The 21,413-nt window shown below is 40.9% G+C and overlaps 4 protein-coding genes across 4 annotated transcripts; 3 read left to right on the plus strand and 1 right to left on the minus strand.

Moving 5' to 3' along the window:
• Positions 1–381: 381 nt before the first annotated feature.
• LOC107227055 (coiled-coil domain-containing protein 8 homolog) lies at positions 382–9,572 on the minus strand. The gene is made up of 5 exons (XM_015668087.2): positions 9,419–9,572; positions 8,765–9,034; positions 8,240–8,402; positions 3,684–3,971; positions 382–1,571 (listed from the first exon to the last, which is right to left on the minus strand). The coding sequence occupies exon 5, from the start codon at positions 1,545–1,547 to the stop codon at positions 666–668; it is 882 nt and encodes a 293-aa protein (XP_015523573.1). The 5' UTR covers positions 1,548–1,571; positions 3,684–3,971; positions 8,240–8,402; positions 8,765–9,034; positions 9,419–9,572; the 3' UTR covers positions 382–665.
• LOC107227053 lies at positions 8,117–9,766 on the plus strand. The gene is made up of 4 exons (XM_015668084.2): positions 8,117–8,167; positions 8,249–8,392; positions 8,776–8,979; positions 9,470–9,766. The coding sequence occupies exons 1-4, from the start codon at positions 8,117–8,119 to the stop codon at positions 9,764–9,766; spliced, it is 696 nt and encodes a 231-aa protein (XP_015523570.2).
• An 8-nt stretch (positions 9,767–9,774) lies between these two features.
• LOC107227052 (tropomyosin-like) lies at positions 9,775–12,406 on the plus strand. The gene is made up of 4 exons (XM_015668083.2): positions 9,775–10,114; positions 10,206–10,258; positions 10,346–10,672; positions 11,787–12,406. Exons 1-4 carry the CDS (start codon positions 10,066–10,068, stop codon positions 12,057–12,059), a joined length of 702 nt encoding a protein of 233 aa, XP_015523569.2. The 5' UTR covers positions 9,775–10,065; the 3' UTR covers positions 12,060–12,406.
• A 1,760-nt stretch (positions 12,407–14,166) lies between these two features.
• LOC124295297 lies at positions 14,167–21,196 on the plus strand. Its single transcript, XM_046744813.1, has 6 exons — positions 14,167–14,488; positions 16,409–16,591; positions 17,657–17,854; positions 18,426–18,803; positions 20,447–20,677; positions 20,818–21,196. Exons 2-6 carry the CDS (start codon positions 16,517–16,519, stop codon positions 20,956–20,958), a joined length of 1,023 nt encoding a protein of 340 aa, XP_046600769.1. The 5' UTR covers positions 14,167–14,488; positions 16,409–16,516; the 3' UTR covers positions 20,959–21,196.
• The last annotated feature ends 217 nt before the right edge of the window (positions 21,197–21,413 follow it).

Below are 21,413 nucleotides of genomic sequence, written 5' to 3' on the forward strand. Positions count from 1 at the left end.
AACAATAATGTTCAATTAAAATTTTTGTGCACCCAATAACCAGGATTGAGTCATAATGAACAGAATATCATCGACAAGCTAGCTTACGGTGTTTCTTCAAACTGATATAATTATAATAATAAATAGATGTAAGCCGTAAATTTGATGAACGGCATCCATTATATAATGTAATTAATTATTAAGATATTGTATCAATAAGTTCCTCCGTTACAGTCACAGAATTTCATAAACTAACTAGCACTCATACAACAATCTAATCTAATGTTCTGATACAAAGGTGTCTGTTGTTAGTTGTTTCAGGTATCGTATGATCCGTTTTAATCTCAACGTATAATTAATCAATCAGCAAATGACACATAAGGAAAGAAAAAACCATAATCGTTCAACATACATGGCAACAATTTTTATTATTATACCCATCGTAATTCAAACCACTGCAAGTGGGAAAGAAGAAAATAAAAAAAAAAAACAAAAAAAAAAAAATAAATAAAAACAGCATCGAAATAGTAAAATGACGTCGTCGGTATCATAACATCATCAGTATAAAAAACCGGGGTAACAAATGACGCCCAACTCGATGATAAGTGACAAGCCATAAGTGGCTAGATCGTGGTTGGTACGGTGATAAAGATGGTAAGCGTTGACGATCAAGGGCCTGACAACGCCTAGTACCGGTATCCCTTGTACTCTAGCGAGTCCCCCAACTGCGAGGCCTGATGAAGACTGGCGGGATGATGTCCAGCCACAGCGCTGGCCGCGCTTGCAGCGTGTGCCGCAGCCGCGGCTGCGTTGTTCTGCGCGGTCTGAGCCGCCGCCGCAGCCTTGTTCGCCGCGGATTGCGTAGCGTCGAAATCCACCCTGGAAGCGTGGAGCTGTTCGTCAATGGTCTCAGCGCGCGCCTTGGCCTGACCTACCATCGCGGTCTGGGCGGCAAGCTCGGCCGCAGCTTCAGCCGCGGCCTGAGCCGCGTGATCGGCCGTGGCCTGGGCGGCGTTCAGAGCGGCCGTTATCACTTGGACCTGATGCATGGCCTGCTGGGCGGTGTTCTGGGCGGCAGTTGCGGCACGCTGAGCCTGCTGAAGCTGCATTTTCTCCCCCTCAACGGCGACGTGGGCGTCCCTCGACTGCTGTTCCAGGCCCAGGAGTATTATCTGCTTTCCAGCGAGCGCGGCCGCCGCTGTGGCCGCCGATTGAGCCGCCGCTTGGGCCAGCGTGTTCTTCGCCACGTAGGCCGCTTGCCCGGCTGCGCTGTGCTGGTTCGCGACTTGGTTGTGCGCCTGGTCCGCTGCCCCCTGAGCTATGCTGACCAAACCACCCCCTGAACTGTAACCCACGTGGCCGTGGCCGTGCCCGTGTCCATGGCCGTGCCCGTGCCCGTGGCTGGCGGCCACTGCAGCGTCCGAGTAGTGTGAGGCTGATGGCTCGCTTCCGTAATCGTATTCGTAGGCCTCTGCCTCAAGCTGATCGGCCTCCAACTGCTGCTGTCGTTTGCTCGGACCGCTGAGAGCCATGCCGATCACGCACGCGATCACCAGGAAGACCTTCATCTTGAGGGATATGGGACTGCTGAGCTGTGGACAGAACCGATTTCGTTAGTGAAAATGTTCCATGGAATGAATCCATCTGATTCGTTTCAATTTCCGACGGGATCCATAGGAATTTGGAACGGATTCAGATGGATTCTATGGACATACTATGAAAATTTTCAATTGGGATCAATGTTCGGGAAATTGGCAAATGATGGGAAATGAACTTGATAGTCTCGTCTCTGCATTACCGATCTACTTCCTACAAAGACGCCACAAGTGTCACCGCAAATGACGAATGACCAATCATCCGTGTCCAACTGCAGAAGAGTTATTGGCCAGTGCTTGATAATTTAGGGTTCCGAATTCAGTTTACAATCAGATTGTTTTTATGCGCCAGTGGGATCTGCTTCATGCACCGCGATCAATGACGGTCGGTCGATCCTTCTCGCCGGATATTGTAATTGCCCGAAACGCGAATTGTTCTGTTGAAATTGAAAGAAAGGCATTTCGTAAAAGAAACTTTCCCACCCGTGAGATCGGCGCGACAAAACTATGCAAGCGGGGGACTCGATCGCCATGGTAGATTGACCCCCGGGAAATCGGTTTGTTGTATAAGCGTGGATAATCGGGACAAAACGCACGGAGCTGCATCACTCCTTTTTTATTTAACGTTTGGCAACGCGAATCGGTACCACCGCGGGAATCTTGGTACTTGATTTCAGCTGCTTTATCACTTCATCGAATTCGAGACGGACAAAAAAAAAAAAGATAGAAATCGTAAACAGTAGAACAAATGCAATTATCGCATTTGAAAGCTTTGGAAATGAAAAAAAGAAAATACTGTTATCAAAATTTTACCATCTCACAAAGTTCAGTCTTAAACCTATAAAACAAAAAAAAAAAAAAAAAACCACAAGAATTTTATTGCCGAGAAATGAAAATATGCAACAATTTCACACTCTATAGAAAGAAAATTGAGTATAAATTGAGTATAAAAAATTTTTTATTCGTCAAAGATGATTCCAAAATTTGTATTAATTGTGAGAGGGATAGAATTTATCAGTAAATTTCAAGCATTATGCAATAAATTGTCGTGAATTGAATTCAAAAGCGACGCAATTACGTGTCGACATGGCTTACGCCAGTCGATTACTCAACGATTTCTTTTCAAACTTCTTTTCCAGAACCGTCCCAAAGCAATTTCTCTCGTTTTGTCGCGTTGCACGATTAAGCAGCGGTCCGAGTACGAGCAAAAACATTGACCCGGTAACCGGGGATTGTTCGCAGAATAGTTGAAGCTTTGATTGATCGTTAGATTATCCTGCAGCAGATTTTAAGACCGCGATAAGGAAAATCAGGCTCTCACAGTATAATCGGAGAAAAAAAATGAAGAGGAAGCCACCGAGCGAATAATGGAATCGGTAAATGAACAGAGACCGGAAAAACCATTAGAACTACTGTTCGAGTACATTGAGCTGCCGATCACAGCATTATATTCCATAGCATGGACTTTCACCTTCGTTTCTGCGCGTATTATTTTTACCTACGTAGAATGTCGCGCTCTATATAATTGGTAAAAATTTGGTAACACGCCTTCGTTTGTTGAAACTTAACATTCATTCCACTCGGTCGCGCTCCATAAGCCACATAAAAAATACCCATTGGCCAATCCCCCCGAGTGCACGCGCCGCGAACGGCAAACGGACAGTACGAGTCAGCCGGAGAACGCAGGTGCAAATAAAGTGTGCATGCCCGTTTACCTACAACCGCCTTGGAACATTTACTTTACTCCTATAACAACCCGCCAATGGACCACCTTTCAAATGCACTTTGAAAAACTGGCCTGGCTTGGCCTGCATTCCCTCAATGCCTCGAGTTTGCAGTCAACGTCTTGTCCTCTTTCAAGGTGTCCCCACGTTTAAACCTGACGCTGTGCCACCCTTGGGAAAGATAATCGAACCCGGAATTCATTGCGCGATTTAACATTCAAACGAGAAGGCGTGAATGAACTTGGACAAAATTACATCTTGACCGACATTGCGGATACTCGAAATCAGATTTAAGGAACGCGAGGTGGCTTCCAAGCGAAACGTCGTAACGACTTTGTCGAAGATTGAGATTGCGGGGCTACTCGAAAACCGAAGATATACTTACGGTTAACCACACTCGATGCTAGCTTGGTAAATGGAGCTGTCTTTGCTCCGGAAGAGGGCTGAGAACTGATGCTTGTGCACTCGGGAATCGGACCTCTTATACCTCCCGGCTTGGTCAGTGCTGCCTGGTCCATGCGATACAGACGTCTTGTGTTCCCCCTTCAATATCGGGGAGGGAGGTGGTGACCAAGGGAAGGGAGGTCAGTTTGTGATCCAAGATTAATCGACTTTTCGTCGATCTCGAACCGTGTCATTCTTTCCAACTTACGAAATCCGGGGGTGCTGGTCCCTGAGACGATCCACGTCATGTTATGAATTTTTGACTATCCGTTTTCCCCAAATTCAAAATAAGTCTTACGATCTTAGAATCTTATCAATTTGCACGGTGTTCGCAGTACCGAAATATGTCAATGGCTCGTGATATCTATACTACGTTTCATCATTTTAACTGACCTATCCGATCGTGTTTTGTGAATACCGATAATTCCGCGAGTAAATTTTCGCAACGTACTTGTCTGGAATGGAATGATTAATCCTGTCGACGAAATGAACTCATTTTCAAATCGATCCAACCGCGTATCAACTGACCGCGAAAACAATGAAATCGATTGGCGATTTGAGGATATATTTCTTTTTTCATTGGGTGTTCAAACGAAAACCAGATCATTGAAGGCAAAAAGAATTCGAAAAGAATGGACAAAAAATATCGGTAGACCCTGACCACCTGAAAGATATCTCATAACGGCGCATTCCTGCAAGGAGCTTGAGAAATAATTCGTCGATGTAAATGAAACAATTACACCGTGGCTACGAACTGGTGGGTATAATATTATACGTGTTCAAGTACCTGGAGAGGCAAGGTTAGGTAATCTGATTGAAAAATTGTGCAACAGTTGACAAATATTATCAACGTTTGCATAATATAAAGATATATGCTTGTATGTGTCTGAGCTTGTGCCTACTAGAAATAAAAGTTCTATTGTGTTTCGGGTAAAAATGCATCGTCACGCCTGATTCGAACCTAAAGAATCGACTCGTAAATATTTGACCGACAACATTTCTATTTTGGAATAATATCGAATTGTAGATTTACGTTTATTTCATTTGCTTAAATGTCCGGATATCGCAAGTTTTATAACGTAACGTGTGGGCGGGACTAAAACGTTGCCGAGAAAATGTCTGATCATTGCAAAAATGAGAACCGAGTACGTGATGTATTTTTTTACAAAGTTGAGAATTTTACGGGCATAGAAAAAAAAAGTGATATCGAAGTCGTGTGCGGACGAAAAATTGGGACGGATCGATCGAGCCGAACGATGATTTGCGACAGATCGCGAGGACTCGTGATTTGTACGGAATCGAAGATTTTTAGTGATTAGAAGATTAGAGAGATTGGGTACTTGGGCGATTGGAACCGTGGCAAAAAGCGGCGAGAAATCGTTTCTCTTTTTATCCTTATACAGTGTAAAATAGAGCAGAAGATCACCCAGCCGAAGACGGTGTGTTTTTTTCCACAGAATCGACGGCCGGGACTTGGGAAATAAAACGTCAATCAAACGGTGGAAGTAACGATTCCGACAAAGATATTTCGTCTACCCACGATTCGAAATCGCATTTTATTGGGTGGAAAAACGTTGCGCGCAAAAAACCCCGCCAACGTTTCATATCGTTGTGCGATATAAAATCAACAGTAAAATACACCGCATCCGGGATTATGCAGCTGTTCTAACAGGGGCCTCTCGCACAGATATTAGACAGAGAACTTTCTTCGCCTGAGATCGGCGTTCTGCATTTTTGACGGGTCGCCAAAAAGGTCCCCGAGGTTTCGCGACTTTTCTCATACGGTTCAACGAATTCTCTCCCCCTGATTCTTTTCCTCCAGTCCTTGGTCTCACTTCGAACGATGTCTCGCTTCTGTACGACACGATTATCTCCTACGATTGATTTACATTTGGAAAGAAAAAAAAAAAAAAAAAAACGAATTAACCTAATGGAACTAGTCCGTGCTAATTTCTCAGCTCACGCAATTTATCGTGAAAGTAATTAATTCGTTTCATTTTTAAATTGCATGCTTGTCTTCAGTCGGTTCAAGTTTTTTTTTTTTTTTCAATTTGGTACCCTTGATAATTTTGGAGTTCTGAGATTTTTTTTCAATTGCAGCGAGTGAAAATTACTAATTACGAGCCTGTGAAATTATGCTTTTTATTTTTGATTTGTTTTGTTTAATAAATAGAGTATCTGAAACGCAACTTATCTGTGGAAATGTGGATAGTTACTATTACACGATATCTTATGTACGCACAACTGATCCGCCTAATTGCCGAATCGAATAGACCGGTCAGAATCGATTATTCAAGGAAAGCGATAATGACGTTATTTGACTTGTGCTAACTGTCCGCGTTACGGCATTGTTGTAAACTCTTTAAACAGATCTGGTTCTGTTTATTTACTCAATGTTTTTAGTTTCTAGATAATTCGTTTAAACGATCGGTAATGATGCACGTAGAGAAATAAACGCAAAAAATTAACAAATTGCAGTACTCGTTTGTAGAAATCGCGGAAAAATGCTCTAACATTTTTCGCGAACCTTGTATGACATTAATGGCAAAAGTTTTGTCCTTCTGAAGATACTGCGAATAATTTTCACTTCCTACTTTTTGTTTTCATGAAAATTGCACGATAGAAAGTGAAATATCAACGGAAAATACTGACTGATAAAGAATAATATATGTTTAAAAAAATGTACGATTTAAATCGACAGTGAACGTGATCGAATTTCATTTTTATCAATGTGGAATGTAAATCACCTGAGTCTATTTGTTCTCGTAGAAGGATTAATTACAAATTAGTATTTCAGGAAGCTGGTGGAGGGAAGTCGAAAAACGTTAGAGGCAGGAAAAATTTCCAAGTACAAGAAACGGCGGATGAAAATAAATTGTTGTAGTTTAAAAAGTAGAAAAAGTAGTGAAAAAATCGTTCGGGAAAAAAGTGTTTAGTCGCGTAATACTTCAGGCAACGAGTGTTCAAGTTCTGCAGAACGTTACGTGAACTTTCGTCTCGCTTTTTATTCATCAGATACTGGAAGTGTGACTTCTCTTCGGCGACTCCGAGATCTGGACTAATTCAAACGCCTTTGACCACATCCAGCTAATTAATCATTATCCCGATCCTTCACCCACAAATCGTTTTTACCACATCATGTATAGTTATACAGCGTACAGATTCACGTAATATTTTCATGTACCTACACGTCAACAATAGGAGAATGGTACCGCGGTCTACCTGTTATTAAAAATAATCAAAAACTCGACCTGTACACCGGCAACTTTCTGTGAAAGAGATCCATTGCTGCGGTTTGTATCTGCTAACCATTTCTTAAATTCATTTTTACTTCTAGTCGTTGTATTTTTCCTGCATTTCACTGTATTAACGTAACCTGTATCAAACAGTTTCGCGAATTTTATACACCGATGTAAGAAAGTCCGTTCCCTTAGTGTTTTTTTTTTTTTTTTCTTTTCATTCTTTTTTCGTCTTTCTATTCCGAACGTTTTTATCTTACACGTAAATTTTTGATCGAGATTGACGCAAGCAGTTCAGAGGTCGTGACTATTGTCTATCACTTTATCGAACTCGTAATTGGTGAAAAAGAATCTGTCAGTCCTGTTTTATACCTTTCTCGTTTTGTGCTAAACACAATGAAAGGATTTTTTAAATCTACCTAATACGCCGGAAGAGATATTTTTTCAACGAAAGAAATATCATTTGATTGAATACAAAGGTAGCCAAAATAATAATTAGGGTTATTAGGTTATACAATATTTATTTGAAAATCAAGGAAATATTTACTTAGCCATATTTTGTCACTACATTTTGTAAATTCAACGATTTTTTTTTTCCTATTTACACACTTGCTTCCGTGTTACCCAATAATTCGGGATCCACGCCGATTTACTCTAGAATGACGAATCGTGTTTTAATTACCTAACTCGAAATCGAGTAAATCGATCAATTACACGGGTCAGTATATATTTTGTCTTGCCGTCTCTTTCTAAATTCAAAGTACGGTCCGTTTGATCAGAGAACCGTGAATCGATGCATTAATCGATTAATCGAAGCATGCGAACTGCTCAGATGATTCGTTCCGTTGTTTCGACGATCAACGAACGCGTATCTTACAATATTATAATTGTTTTTAGGTATTTTTTTTTTTGGTTAGATCCTATCAATTATCGTGTTTAACTTTTAAACTACGTGTCAAAAATTGACGAGAATCATGCATTGCGAAGAGGTATTCTGCATACGAAAACCAAGATGAAAAGCACATTTTGCGTTTTTTATATAGGTAGGTTCTCTTGAAAAATATTTCAATTCGTTGCCGTTCACGCCGGTACGTTTTCTTTTTTCAAAATTTTTGTATTTTCAGTCGTCCTGGGAATGGGGCAAATCGACTGCAGGCGGATACACAGATTTTCAACGAACGAAATAGTACGTTTACGAAACCGCTCACAAGCTTGTTCATTCGTTTTTATTACTTTGAAATTTATAGAGGATTGTTACCTTTTCCAGAGTTTCATAAATTCTGACTCTGGTTCCATCGACGCGCACAAAAAACAGGGCGAAAAGGCATCAAGCATCGCCCAGAAGGCTGCCCAGGAAGCAAAAGCGGCTTCCGACGCCCAAAACATCGCCGGCCAACAGGCTGCACATCAGGTGGGTGAAGCTACGGGACAAAAAGGGGTTTGTTACTCGATTTCAAAAAAGGGCTGCTATCTAACTTCAAAATGAAATCCTTATTAAACTCCAAAAGGGGGTTGTTTTTGAACCTTAGAACAGTGCTCTTACTCAACTTCAAAAAAGGGTTGCTATCTCACTAGAAAAAGGATTTTTTAATAAACTCCAAAAGGGGGTTGTTTTTGAATCTTAAAATAGTTGTGCTTACTAAGCTTTAAAAAATGGTTGCTATCTAACTTCAAAAAGGAGTTGTTATTTAACTGTGAAATCGGGTTGTCATTCAGCTTCAATACGGGGTCCATACTACTCAACTCCTAAATATGAAAAATTTGACATTTCCGTGTATGTTACATAATGTTAAGGTGAAGGCTCAGCTGGCCGAGAAAGCGGTTCAGGCAGCTAAAGCGGCGGAAGCAGCCCTCTCGGGAAAAGAGGCGATAGTGGAGCAGCTCAAGGGGGAGGTGAAGGAGGCAGAGTCGGTGGTGCGAGAGGAAGGCGTCTCATTGCAGCAGACTCAGTCCAACGTCAAGTCGGCGATGGAGGCGGCTCAGCAGTCGCGTATTCAGGTACGAAGTCGTGAAATGAGAGAAGAAAAATCGTTGAGAGAGTGAGATCCCAAATCTGGAAGGTCGAGAAAATAAAAGGGTCACAATACATCGAACTTTCAAAGACGTGAAAATTTATTTTCTCCAATTTCAACGTGTGAAAAAGTGAAAATTTTGAAACGTGAAGCATATATACGACACACAAATGAAAGGGAAACTTTTATTGAAAAAACGCCACGTAGTTTGTAAATTCAACAGCCAAAATATATAATCGTCCCAATTCTGAGGATTCTATATTCTCGCTGTCTAGACTTTGACGTTTAGGTATTTTGAATTATCCATAATTTCAACTCTCAACGACTCAAAAATTTCATGAACTAGATCGTGGATTACTTGAAAGTTCGATATAACGATCGGGCTTCTGTTGTTTAATATTTTTACATTCTCACTACCATCTCACCCTCTCAATCCTCGATCACTGTTCGGTGAAACAGTTCGTACTTTTCTCCAGCTGAAGACGCTCGCATCGGCCGTTCGAACCGCAAATGCCAACCTTGGAAACGCCGAAGCTGCGGCTCAGGGGGCCCGGCAAGCTTACAGCGAGAAGCAGCAGCTTCTCGACGCCGCCAAGCGGCGAGTCGACGAACTATCGAAGCAGCTCCAGGCCGCGAAAATCGACCTTGCCAACACCAAGCAGGCCGCCTTAAAAGCCAGCGCTGCTGCTCACGACGCTAAAGCCAACGCCAACAGGAACAGAAGACGCATCGGGAACTGGAAATCGTGGAGAAGCAGAAGAAGATACGGCTGATTTAAAGATTGACGGAAATGTTGTTACTTTTAGACGCGCTATTAAACTTGTTTAGCATATTTCCTTCCTGGTCGAAATATCGTGTTCTTCATTTTCGAAATTCGTCGTTGCGACGACGCGAAGATTGCAGTTTTTAGATTGGCTTTTGTCACCAGCTGTCAATGTCCGAAAAATTATCGCATATCTGCAAAGAGACTGTGTCGGTGTTCAACGTTTAACGATCAGTTTTTAGAAAAAATACGGCATTACATTTCTCATCAACTTACCGGGAATTATGAAGAGACCGAAAAATCGGTTTCATGAGGTTTTCTAACATGAAGATACTGTCGATGGTGTTGATATGGATGCGTGAGTGTTCGTTCCACCGTTTTTCCCGTCCCTCAACCTCACCTGTAACCTAATCGATCTCAATCCTCGGTCTTCTGTATTTTCTTCACAGTCATCTTCGGTCATTCAGACGGGAGAAGATGGAGGAGATTAAAACGTACGGAGGTGAGTAATTTTCGGCTGAATCATTGGAGGTTATGTATGAAAAGATGAACCCCTTGACCGATTCATCTCGTTACCACTCACCTTCAGCAGTTCGGAGTTAACGCTTCAAAGAAGACGAACAAGGCGACGAACATCGCTCAGAAGGCTGCCCAGGAAGCGAAGGCAGCTTCCGACGCTCAGAATATAGCCGGAGCCCAAGCTGCTCATCAAGTCAAGTCTCAGCTCGCCGAAAAAGCCATAGAAGCTGCTAAGGCCGCCGAAGCTGCGTTAGCTGGTAAAGAAGCGGTCGTCGACCAGCTCCAGGAGGAATTCAAGGAGGCTGAAGCCGTCGTCCAGGAGGAAAGCTCGTCCCTGGAACAGACACAGTCGAACGTTAATTCCGCTCTTCGAGCCGCTCAAGAAGTTCAACAGGAGGTAAGGATCGAAATTTTCAAATTAAGGATGCTGCTTGACCGAAAATCGATACTCTGTCGACTTAATCACAAGACAATCACACCTTTAGCGTATGTACATCGCCGTTTTATATTCGTAAGTTACGAACATCTCCTTGAAAATAGATAAGAAATGCGGAAGGAAAGGAACCAGCTGTTTCCATTGATATTTAAGTTTCTGTTCATAATTCCAGTATTTCAAGTTTTATTTATTTTTTTTTTCTTTTCCCACAGATCTTTCTGAGTTATGAATATACCTGATTTGACAAATATCTATTTAATGCGTGGCTATCTCGTGATGAAACTGATACAAAGTATCGATGTTTGGCCAAGTAATCACAAGCTCTTGTCAAATTTCAATTTGTAACTATCCTAGCTTCTTTCTTATAGAAACATTCAACTTTTGACTGTTTCACCAGTAATTAAAGAACCTTGTCTCAAACTGGGTCCCTGATATACTTAAATGATTTATATAGCAGTGTATGTATGGTATTAGTCGAGTGCAACAACAAAAAAAATATATTTTGACGTTTGAACGTGTCGTCATACTTTGTAAGATACGATTAATCAAAGTTCGTCAGAAACGGACTCTTCATCGGAGGTGTCAAACACGAGGAGGTGCTCTGGATGTAAAAAGACAAAAACACTCAAGAGTATACCGGACACCTTAAAAATTATCATTTTAAGTTACACTTTCAACCAAAGACAGGATTTAACAGGTACCTACTGTAACTTGTGTCACAGTTTGACTTCAAGTTTCATATTAAGGTTCCATTCAGAAGCAATAGGAGTCGGGAACCCTTATATTATTAATATACACCCCGTACACTATCGACTAGTATGCATTACAATATTGTAGAAATGAGGCTGAAATCCCATAGGATGTGGAACAAGGTTCTTTTTACAACAATACCTGTGACCTCTGTTATTTGGAGAGTATTTCTTTTCAATAACTTACAATATCTCTCCTCGATTTGAAACTCGTCCATCTTTAATTCCAGTCACCCTTAATCCATTCGATGAAAAATAACCAATTCGTGATAATCTTGTCAATTTTTTTCTTCTTTCTTTTTTTTTTTTTTTTTCTTTTGTCTCAGCTAAAAACGTTGCGACAGGCGGTTCAAACGGCGAACGCAAATTTGGGGAACGCCGAGGCGGCAGCTCAGGGTGCGCAGCAGGAATTAAGCGAAAAGCAGCAGCTGGTTGAGGCGGCTAGACACAGGGTCGATGAGCTTGGAAAGCAGCTGCAGTCGGCGAAGGTGGATTTGACGAACACGAAGCAGGCGGCTTACAGAGCCAGCGCAGCAGCTCATTCGGCGAAACTGAATGCGAACAGGAACAAACGAGGACAAGTTGCAATTTTGGGATGAAATGGCTGGGGTTTAAATATTCTCCTCGTCCTTTTCCTTCGTCAGCTTTTTCCTTTTTCTCATTATCCTTCCACGGTCATTTGTATCGGCGGTTGGTTTTTGTCAACTGATAAAGTTCTGCTTTACTTACCGTTGGGAACGCGACTTATCCAGACGCCTTTCACTTCTTTGGTACCGCAGAAGATATTTACTACTCAGCTATGTGGCAAAAGAATAGGAATAAAATAATAACCCAAGGTGTAAAATAAATGTGAATGAAAATTTATAACCGTATTGGAGAACTGATGTAAAGTCAACTTCCGATTAAATATTTTTACCTGTGTATTGTCTTTATCAATAAACTTGTTCTGGACAAAAATTTTGAAAAAAAGCAAAGTTGGGATCATTTTGATTACTTTGATCGATATTACAGTATTTTTAAAACAATTTTTAAACAAGTTTTCATTACGTTTACGTCCTATGAAAAATTCTGCCCGAATTTCACATGATGGAATAATTCATTACACTCGTTTTATGAATCTCACCGTAAGACCGTATGCGGTGCGTGTTACGGTTACAAAAGGTAATTCGTTGCCATTAAACGGCACGCATACTTGCATAAGCTCAGAATAAAAATCGGGAAGAATAACCGGGACAATTTTGTCGAAAGAATTATTGCTACCCAAGTAACTGGCTGACGGTCCTTTCACCTGAATGCTCGTGAGTGAACTTCGATATGCGGACATTGACCACTCGAGCCAAAGGTCAGGGGGGCCAGGGTCTTTTCTCGGAATCGTTTTATCAATGCCGGAAGTAGTTTTTTTTTTTTTTTTTATTTTGCTTAATATATTCTTTTTGTACTCATTCCGGTGCTCTATGACAATGAGAAGTCAACCGTTTGCGGGCGTTCGTTAAATCCGGTGTATAACGCAACTGCTGTTCGTTTTTCGCAACAATATCGCACGGCCACATCATTGTCTTTGAAACCGGTAATACTGCGGCTCCGGTCGCAGGCTCTGCTCGTTGGCCAATAATCCTGCGGAAAAGGACTGACAGAAAAAGGAAAAAGAGCGGCGAGACACGCAGACTGCAACTCAGACATTCAAAGTTAATGATAATTGCACAAAGCACGATCTGGAAAATCGTGTTGGAGCTAATTCCGCAGAAAAAAACAAAAAAAAAAAAAAAGTGTGTAGTTTTTTATTCAATATCAAAAACTTTGTCGAAATTTCAGGAGTAACAATTCAGCTCTACGGGAGCTTTGAGTTCACCCTTCGATTCGAGATGATCAGTGAAACTTGTATGTTACGAATATTTGAATAACCGTGACGAATGTATGATGTCATTTTCAATTGCGGTCCGTTCACTTGTAACCGAGAGATGTTGACAGGCTGGAACATAACTCATGATTACGAAAATTTCACCCGCGCTCATTACGTATTTGGACAGAGTAACAACACTCGAGGTTACGAGTCAGTGTGTTTAATAATCCATAAACAGATGTGGAAGAATGATTTTGAAAATGAGGTAGGATTTTTTCTCGCGATTAAAATTAAACGATTCGTCGAGACGTCTGGCTGATCAGGTGAAACGAGATCATCGTCGGCCAATTACATCCAATAACGAGAAAGTACCGATCCGATGAAATTGCCTGATTATAGAATACCGTTAAAAATCCAGATCAAGGAATCGATGTCTGATAAAAGTACGCGGAAGTTTAAAGAATAGTGGCATTGCGATTATTACTATTCGTTTGTACTTTCGACGATCGCTTTGAAAATCGAATTCAACCCTGTGAAACATTTTACTTTTTTTTTACCGATGGAACGACGGCTCGAGTTAACCGATAAACCGCGTATCTCGTTCTGTCATGAAAATTCCGCACCGCTTTATTAACGAGATTGAGAGAATCGATCACCCAGTTTAATAACGGAAGCTGGCAGAGCGTTACTCATACAGTGAAAGTGCACTTCGTAGGCCGACCGAAGTGCCCACTTCAGCTTCTTCACCGAGAAGCTGTTGCTCCTGGAGAAGGTTCGTGGATGTACGTAGGTACACACAATCTAATTCTTACACAGGCTTGCGTTTATGGAGACATTACGGGTACCTGTGTAAGGGGGTCTCGTACCTTCGGATGGCTAGCCGTGGTATATCACGGAGGAAACGACGGTCTTCATACTAGTATCATCCTTTCTTTACCGCGGACAAGAAGCTCGCCAAAAGTTCTCTGTTGAATATCGACTTCCGGCCCGATCAGGGGTTTATTACTTTCCGTTTTCCCGATATCCGTAAAGCCGGAAAGCCTGAGAAGGGTTGAAGGTTTGAAGAAGGATAAAAAAAAGTCAGAGTACAATTAGCAGGAGTAGAATTTTTCACAATTTGTGGACGTACAGTGTTTTTAGCCACGGTAATATTCGACGTGGTGAACGAACCGAGAAGAATCTTAGATCGTGAGTACATCAATTTTATCCAGGCAAAAATGTTAGTCTATGGAAAAAAAATTTTTCTACGTATATTAAAGAAACAAAGAATGTCAAAGAATCCTTGGTAATCGTGACTGGCAAATAATCTGGAAGAACATGTGTGGCAATTTTTAAAAATCATCTTCTAGTGATGATGAAGAGAAAGTAAGATCAAAATGGTATAGTGATTACGCGAATGATCGTCGGTTCAAAATGACGGGTTCAAATTGCCCGAGGTTCATCCACGCGGAGGATGAAGCGAGAATTAGGTAATTCGAATCGTTGGGTATTGGTTTCTGCGAATTTCGACGTTGATCGAAGTCTGAAGTGTTGACCTTGAGCAGACGTAATAATCGTATAATTGCAACTTTGTCAAGCGGATAATGGACTCGTCTCTCACATCCCGACTAGGCGCGATTTCCCATTAACGTCCATGGTGATTAGCAATTAGCAGGGAAATGTCGAAACTGTTTGGAGTATTTCAATCCTGATTAGAAGCAATTGGTACTTTCCCCTGCATTCGGAGTAGCCTGAGTTTGACGAACGTGCCAAGTGTATAAGAGAACGATGCTCGCCGTTTCGTACGAGACACGTAATTGTTCGTCATTCCCTCTTTAAACTTTAAAAAGTAAACCAGACTAGCTGGTTCCTCTGAATTTCAAGGAATTTGGACAGTCATTGGATCTCACGTTTGCCCCAAGAAACTGGTAAATGAGCAGCGCGTGATTCGAGTGTGGAATACCATCAACCACATTCAGCGAACTTGAAATGTAAAAGTCATCCAACGCTGAATGTCCCTCTTTCATGTCCTCAAACTCTTTCTTCAATACTTTTGTTCAACCGGAACTCTTGCGTCGCCGAGATGGTATCACTGATCAGAAACGAAGTATCGATGTGATTCTTTTCCGACCGTTGACCATGCCGCGGATCCGCTTTCATTGGGATTAGATTGTGAATAGAAAGAAGTTGCGGCGTGGGTGAGAGCTGGCTAGGTTTTGGGTTCATCTGTGGATGTCTGCAGCGGTGAACGGGATCCGAAGCGAGTCGATTAGGCGTCGAGGTTAAAAGTAATTCGTTGTAACGACAGACTCGCCTATGAAAAAGGACCGTTTATTTTCCCTCCTTCGCGTTTTTACCACGTAGAGTAGAGTGCTTACCTCGTTTTTTCATTTCGACAGATCCATCCGCGAAAAACGATACCTACCACTCTGATATGCCGATGCAACTAAATTCATGGCGCCTAAATTTGAACTTTCACCTCTCGACTTGCCCAACCGGATTCCATTTCATACTTTTATTATATCCAGTACTTCCGGTGAAAAATAACTGTCTCAATAATCCTCCTGGATTTTCCAGTTTCACCGGCCCTGAAACTGGTCGCATAATTTTTCACGTTTCTGCTACTCTCCAACGAAGTCTTACCACTTTCTCAATTCCGTAATATTTGCCTATTCCATACCGAAGAACACTAACTCAGCAGGCCGCTTATGCTAAGTGCGGAAATATTTAACGTATTCTCGCGTAATTTTCATCTCACGTTCACTTGGTTGTTTATGATCTTGTCTTGCGACCAGGTGCTCCTCCCTTTTGTTTCGCATCCTGCTTTCACTTCTAATGACGGCCGTGCAAATGACTGTACTTCTGAAATCCCTCAAACACGAGCAAAAGTGAGGATTACCGGATGTGTTGGTTCTACCGATATTGTGATCATACTTTTTTTGGACCACTCCACAGCTAGGCCAATTTTATTCCCGGTCACAAGTTAAATTGACCCAAGATATGGCCGTTTGGTTCCGGTCTGAATATTTATACAGGCATTTACTTACCGCATACTTGTACACGTGTCGTGAGGCTGCAGCCACGCGTTGATTACTTCAACGATTTTATTGTCATCTTCGTAATTTTCAGAGAGTTAACGCGGTCTGTGTGACCATCAACTAAATGAAACGATAGAATGATGGACGTCGCGGTTGCGGCAGAAGGTTTCACGACAGATTCGAGTTGTTGATTTCAAAAATGGCATCCGCAGTTTCCCATCTCCTCGTCATTTTGGTGCTTGGCTTCTTCTTCCAGGTCCACGGAGCCGACAAGGTGAGACGGACAATTTTTTGCTACCAAGTTTTGATATTTTGATTTTTGTTCAACCGTACATAACATTCGCGATTGTAAAAAAATCTTCAAGAATGTGTTCCAGTCCTACTCGTGAGAAAATGATGTTAGCTTCACAAGTTGTACCATAAAATCGCAGCATCGTCACGATTTAAAAAAATGATCAAAGACAGGATAGAATAAATTATTGTCATCGTGATATTCTTCGCGTTTATTAAAGCTTTATTTATATTTTTATAATTAGAAAAACTGTGCAGTTTTTATCAGCGATCTCCGAACGCGTCGAAGAAGCGACTACTGAAAACCGTTACGCAACGACCTAGAGATTTCTTACAATAATATGAACGTGTTACGAGTGACTCTTACATCGATGCAAAATAGTTCACGTTTACCGCACGATCTTACGCTCTGTTAATTACGCCTGGACTGTTAGAAACATGCATAATTCCCTCGACGTTTTAGTCGCGTCATTACACAACGTCTGCGGAAGCTCTCAAGTTACGTTATTCACCGCATGCAGCGATGCTGAAATTTTTTCTGGGGAAATTGTCGTAATGCACGTATAAATAATTGGGGGATAAAATGAATACATATATATTTTTAAAACTATTTGGAAGGATTTTTTGCCGGTTGAAAAGTAAAAGATTTTTACGGAGAATTGGAACTGCACATCGATTTCTTAGCGCTGGTATTTGCTGCTAATCTTGATGCGGTATAAAACTTTTATTACAAACTATGGCCGCTGGCTGTCGTTCGAATCTTGGTTATAATCGCGGTGAACAAAGAGAATGCAGAGGACCTAACGAGTGACGAGTGAAAGTACGCGAAGAGGATTTACAGCTGTAGAATCAGAGTGAACGGTTTTTAATATCTGGGACATAAAACGCACGTTAAACACGCGTCGGATTTAGACACGAGAGAATTTTTATAGTTATTATACGGGAAGAAATTAGCCTCTAAAATTCTGCCAGTACAAACTAATCGATTAATCAGGTTTCGGTTACATTCCGAGTCGAATAATTCATTTTAGTGATTTGAATTTTACAGCAAAAGCGACAAATCTTTAGGGAGCAGGTCCTGCCCTCCAAGGGTGGGAAAATTCCCGAAGAAGCCTTTCGCGCTGATCGATTAGCCCTGAATCGCCTAAACAAAGAAGGAATCACCATCCCTGACGGCGTTATTCTCGAAGCTCGCCACGTTCACAAACACTTTAATCCCTCGGGAGCAATGCCGGAAGTCCTGAAGGTAGAGAAACGGGTCAATCAAGAATTGTAGTCAATGCGGAAATTTTTTACTCAAATGATCGGTGATGTGATCAGAAGAATTCAATAACTACGACGTATAATAATGTATCACAAAAAGAAATTCAGAGTTTTTGGTAGAAGAGTCAATATCTTTTCAAAAATAAAGTTATAAATTTCGTTTAGATTTTATAAGCTTCAAATGCTCAAAGAAAACAAATGTTCTTACGACGATATATTTGATCTGAACATGTACCGAGCACAGAGTTTCGAAAAAAATATTTAAAAAAGAACTACCCACTAGATAAGAAGAATAAGTTGCAATAAATGAGAAACTGGAAGAGACTTTTGTATAGCGACCAGAATTTCAATGATCAAAAGTCATCCCACCGCTGTCACCAATTGTGCAGTTTTTGGTTGCATAAAAATCCTTGGAATATATTCCGTAAAGCTGATAAAACGATCAATGCTCTGAAAAATCACATCTTCAAGTCCGAAGGCACACGGTTTTTTCAATTTCCAAATTTTCCTGACTCGCAAATTTCACCGTTCACAATGCAAACTTGTATTCCAAGGTCTACCTCACCCCGGATGGGCGATACGTGCCTCCGGAGGGTCGCAATCACTACGAGCATCCGAAGACAGTCGACACGACGTACTTGGTTCGACGTCCGGCCGAAAGCCAGACGGCAGCGAAATTTGGCAGCGGTTACCGAGGCTCGTCGAATGCACTTTCGAGTTACTCGGGTCGACCCGGTTGTACCAGACCCAACGGACCACGAGCTTTCAAGCCCATTCATGCACCCCTCGTCATCCCGCTGAGGGACGAGTTTGAGCATAACACGTACTTTCCAAACCGTCAAATCTGGGGCCCGGAATATAGCTGGGAAGTGATTTACGACCCGTTTGACGAGTATTTCGTCAACGATATTCCCTTCTTCGATTCTCATCAGGTACGGAACCTTTTCTTTAACCTTTTTTTTAAGATCCATAGGTCTTGCAGGAATCGCGACTTCTGATAATGAGATTTTTTTGTCAAGACGGTTTTGTTTCAAATCCTCCCAGGGTTGTTTGATTTATTTGTTATTTATTCATTTGTTTCTTTTTTTTTTTGTCTTCCAACGTTGGAGTCTAGAGACTGAAATGAGTAACCGAACGATACAAATTTTTGAAATATTTTTCCCTGTTTCTGGCATTTTTCTATGCAGCTTCGAACGTAATAGTGAAAGATGATAATTTCACCGTGGCTCGTAGCTCTGATGTAATTACGCACGGCGGTAGCATCAAGGCGATGCATCTTAACAGTGTTGAAAGTGCACAGCAAATTTCAATTCAACTTACAGACGCTGTTCGCACCTTTAAGCTCGGATTACGCGACCCGATTTATCGCAGAGAAATCTCAAATTTTTTAAGCTCCGATTTTTACAACAGTTGATAAATAACAAAGGGAGGGGGGGGGGGGGGGGAGGGTGGCAAAAATAGTAAATTGAAACAGTTGCTTCAGTGTGTTATAAATTCAAAAATTAAATACGAAATCTGAATTCTGCTTTGTACACAAAACTTTGGGATAAGAAATACAAGGCTTGTAAAAAGGCCTTAAATTCCAGAGAATCTAATCCACCAAACACTTAAACTCTCACGTTTCTCAGACACGTTGCAAGTAATTGATACGTGATGTTGAAGTCAGAAGGCTATAAAAGTGTATCGCGTGACTGACACAATGAATAACGTCGGTTTCTTCATCTTGAGCTGCTAGGATTTATAAGAAAAGTGAATTCCTTTTCTTGCCCAGTTATTTGAGCAACAATTTCTCATCTTATAAAATATTAGCTATCAAAGGTTAGATATAAAAAATAGACGAGAAACGATGTAACCACATTTCTAATATTTATCAAATAAAATCCGTGATATCTGATCGACCCTGATTTATACAACCGATTAAACTCAGTTTAAATAAATTTTCGTATTAACGAGCTGTATATCCTGATCTTACATTTTCATGCTTTGTAACACGTGTGTTGCGCTTTCCGTAATCGTGTTATTACTATTATGATTATTATTATTATGATTATTATTATTGTTATTCAACCGATGCACACATTCGAGGCATTCATGCGCTGCAGCGTACCGTGAATTGCACATCTGCACGTCTTGTGTTTGGAAGTTTATCTTCATTCCCACGAGCTCGTTGCGTAATTTGAAGATCTTACTAGATCGATACCTCTACGTCACACTTGCATCCTAGAACTGCCTCATCGTGCTGTTCGAAACAATTTCTCGATCGCACTGCGCTCGTTTATTCGTGGAATAAATTATCACCTATGTGTGTGAATCTGTCAAGTGTGTGTGAAAATGTGTGTTCCTTTCGTAGAGATTGCGGAAAAAATAGACAAATTTAAGTTTTTACTATTTATTAACAAAAAACTGAAACCCTGTCTACATTATTTGATTTTTAGATGAATAGTTTTATCGACAAAAGTTTAATCGCCGAATTAGTGAAAATCGTACGTTTTTTTGTTTTGTTTTCATGCACGAGTTGAAAACCGGTCAACTTCTTAGATCGACAGAGAAATTTTGATCATTCTAATTCATGCAGATCATTACGAATTACGAGGGATTTTTGAACGATTATCACGATCGATCCTTTCGTCGTTCGTCCGGAATTAGGACGGTTAAAAGAGCAGCTTCGACTTCCGGTTCTAAACCCGTTTCGCACTATCCGGAAACGGAATCGTCCAGATACACAGGCCTGGTGAAAATACCGAAGACGAAATTTAAATGCGGAGAAAAACGGGGAATGTTTCCCGACCCTGACACAAAGTGTCAAGTGAGTATTTTTGCTTCTTCCATTGCGTTGGCGAGTGATTTTTTACCTGCTTCGATAGATTTTCATCTACATATTTGTTTCCCTTTAAAAATTCATAGGAATTTATTTTTTATTTACACACGTGACTTGCAATTTCGCAGGTATTTCATTTGTGTCGCGAGAATGGGATCAGCTCATTTCTCTGCGCAGCCGGAACAGCATTCAGCGAGACTAAACAGAGGTGCGAATGGTGGGATACCGTGACTTGCGGTTCCGGAACGACTGATACACGACGAAGTTGAAACTCTGAACAAACAAACTTGGAATTATTTTTTGTACTAATGAAACTATTGAAAAATTGCCCCGTCTCTACAGAAGCGTAGAATTTTTTTTATTTACTTTTTAAAAAAAATTTTTTATCATTGACTTGAGAGTTTTACTGTAAATAAATAGGGTCTAAGTATATATAACCTGAAGCCATACATTCATAATTATGTAATTTTAATTCGATATCTTTGTAATATGAATATTTTTGTACACCTCGCAGGTTTTCTAATAAAAATTATTTGCCTATGTGAAAGAGTTATCAATTGATATATTGCATTTGTGATAAAATAGTAAGACTTTCAAAATCAATCGTGCGAAAACATTTCAAATTTATGTAAACGAATATACTTTTGGTATCAATTAAGTAGGACAAATCTATGACAAGTTCTTAAATTTTTTTTAATCTCTGCTCTGGCTCGAAAAATTCAGA

This window comes from Neodiprion lecontei, chromosome 7, assembly GCF_021901455.1.
Source record: "Neodiprion lecontei isolate iyNeoLeco1 chromosome 7, iyNeoLeco1.1, whole genome shotgun sequence".
Classification (NCBI taxonomy): domain Eukaryota; kingdom Metazoa; phylum Arthropoda; class Insecta; order Hymenoptera; family Diprionidae; genus Neodiprion; species Neodiprion lecontei.

Coding starts and splice junctions, on each gene's coding strand:
- LOC107227055 (XM_015668087.2), bottom strand. CDS start 1,547: ATGAAGGTCTTCCTGGTGATCGCGTGCGTGATCGGCATGGCTCTCAGC.
- LOC107227053 (XM_015668084.2), top strand. CDS start 8,117: ATGGGGCAAATCGACTGCAGGCGGATACACAGATTTTCAACGAACGAA. Junction 8,168..8,248: donor GATTTTCAACGAACGAAATA/GTACGTTTACGA, acceptor TACCTTTTCCAG/AGTTTCATAAATTCTGACTC. Junction 8,393..8,775: donor GCCAACAGGCTGCACATCAG/GTGGGTGAAGCT, acceptor CATAATGTTAAG/GTGAAGGCTCAGCTGGCCGA.
- LOC107227052 (XM_015668083.2), top strand. CDS start 10,066: ATGAGGTTTTCTAACATGAAGATACTGTCGATGGTGTTGATATGGATG. Junction 10,115..10,205: donor GATGGTGTTGATATGGATGC/GTGAGTGTTCGT, acceptor TTTTCTTCACAG/TCATCTTCGGTCATTCAGAC. Junction 10,673..11,786: donor CTCAAGAAGTTCAACAGGAG/GTAAGGATCGAA, acceptor CTTTTGTCTCAG/CTAAAAACGTTGCGACAGGC.
- LOC124295297 (XM_046744813.1), top strand. CDS start 16,517: ATGGCATCCGCAGTTTCCCATCTCCTCGTCATTTTGGTGCTTGGCTTC. Junction 16,592..17,656: donor AGGTCCACGGAGCCGACAAG/GTGAGACGGACA, acceptor TGAATTTTACAG/CAAAAGCGACAAATCTTTAG. Junction 18,804..20,446: donor CCTTCTTCGATTCTCATCAG/GTACGGAACCTT, acceptor TAATTCATGCAG/ATCATTACGAATTACGAGGG.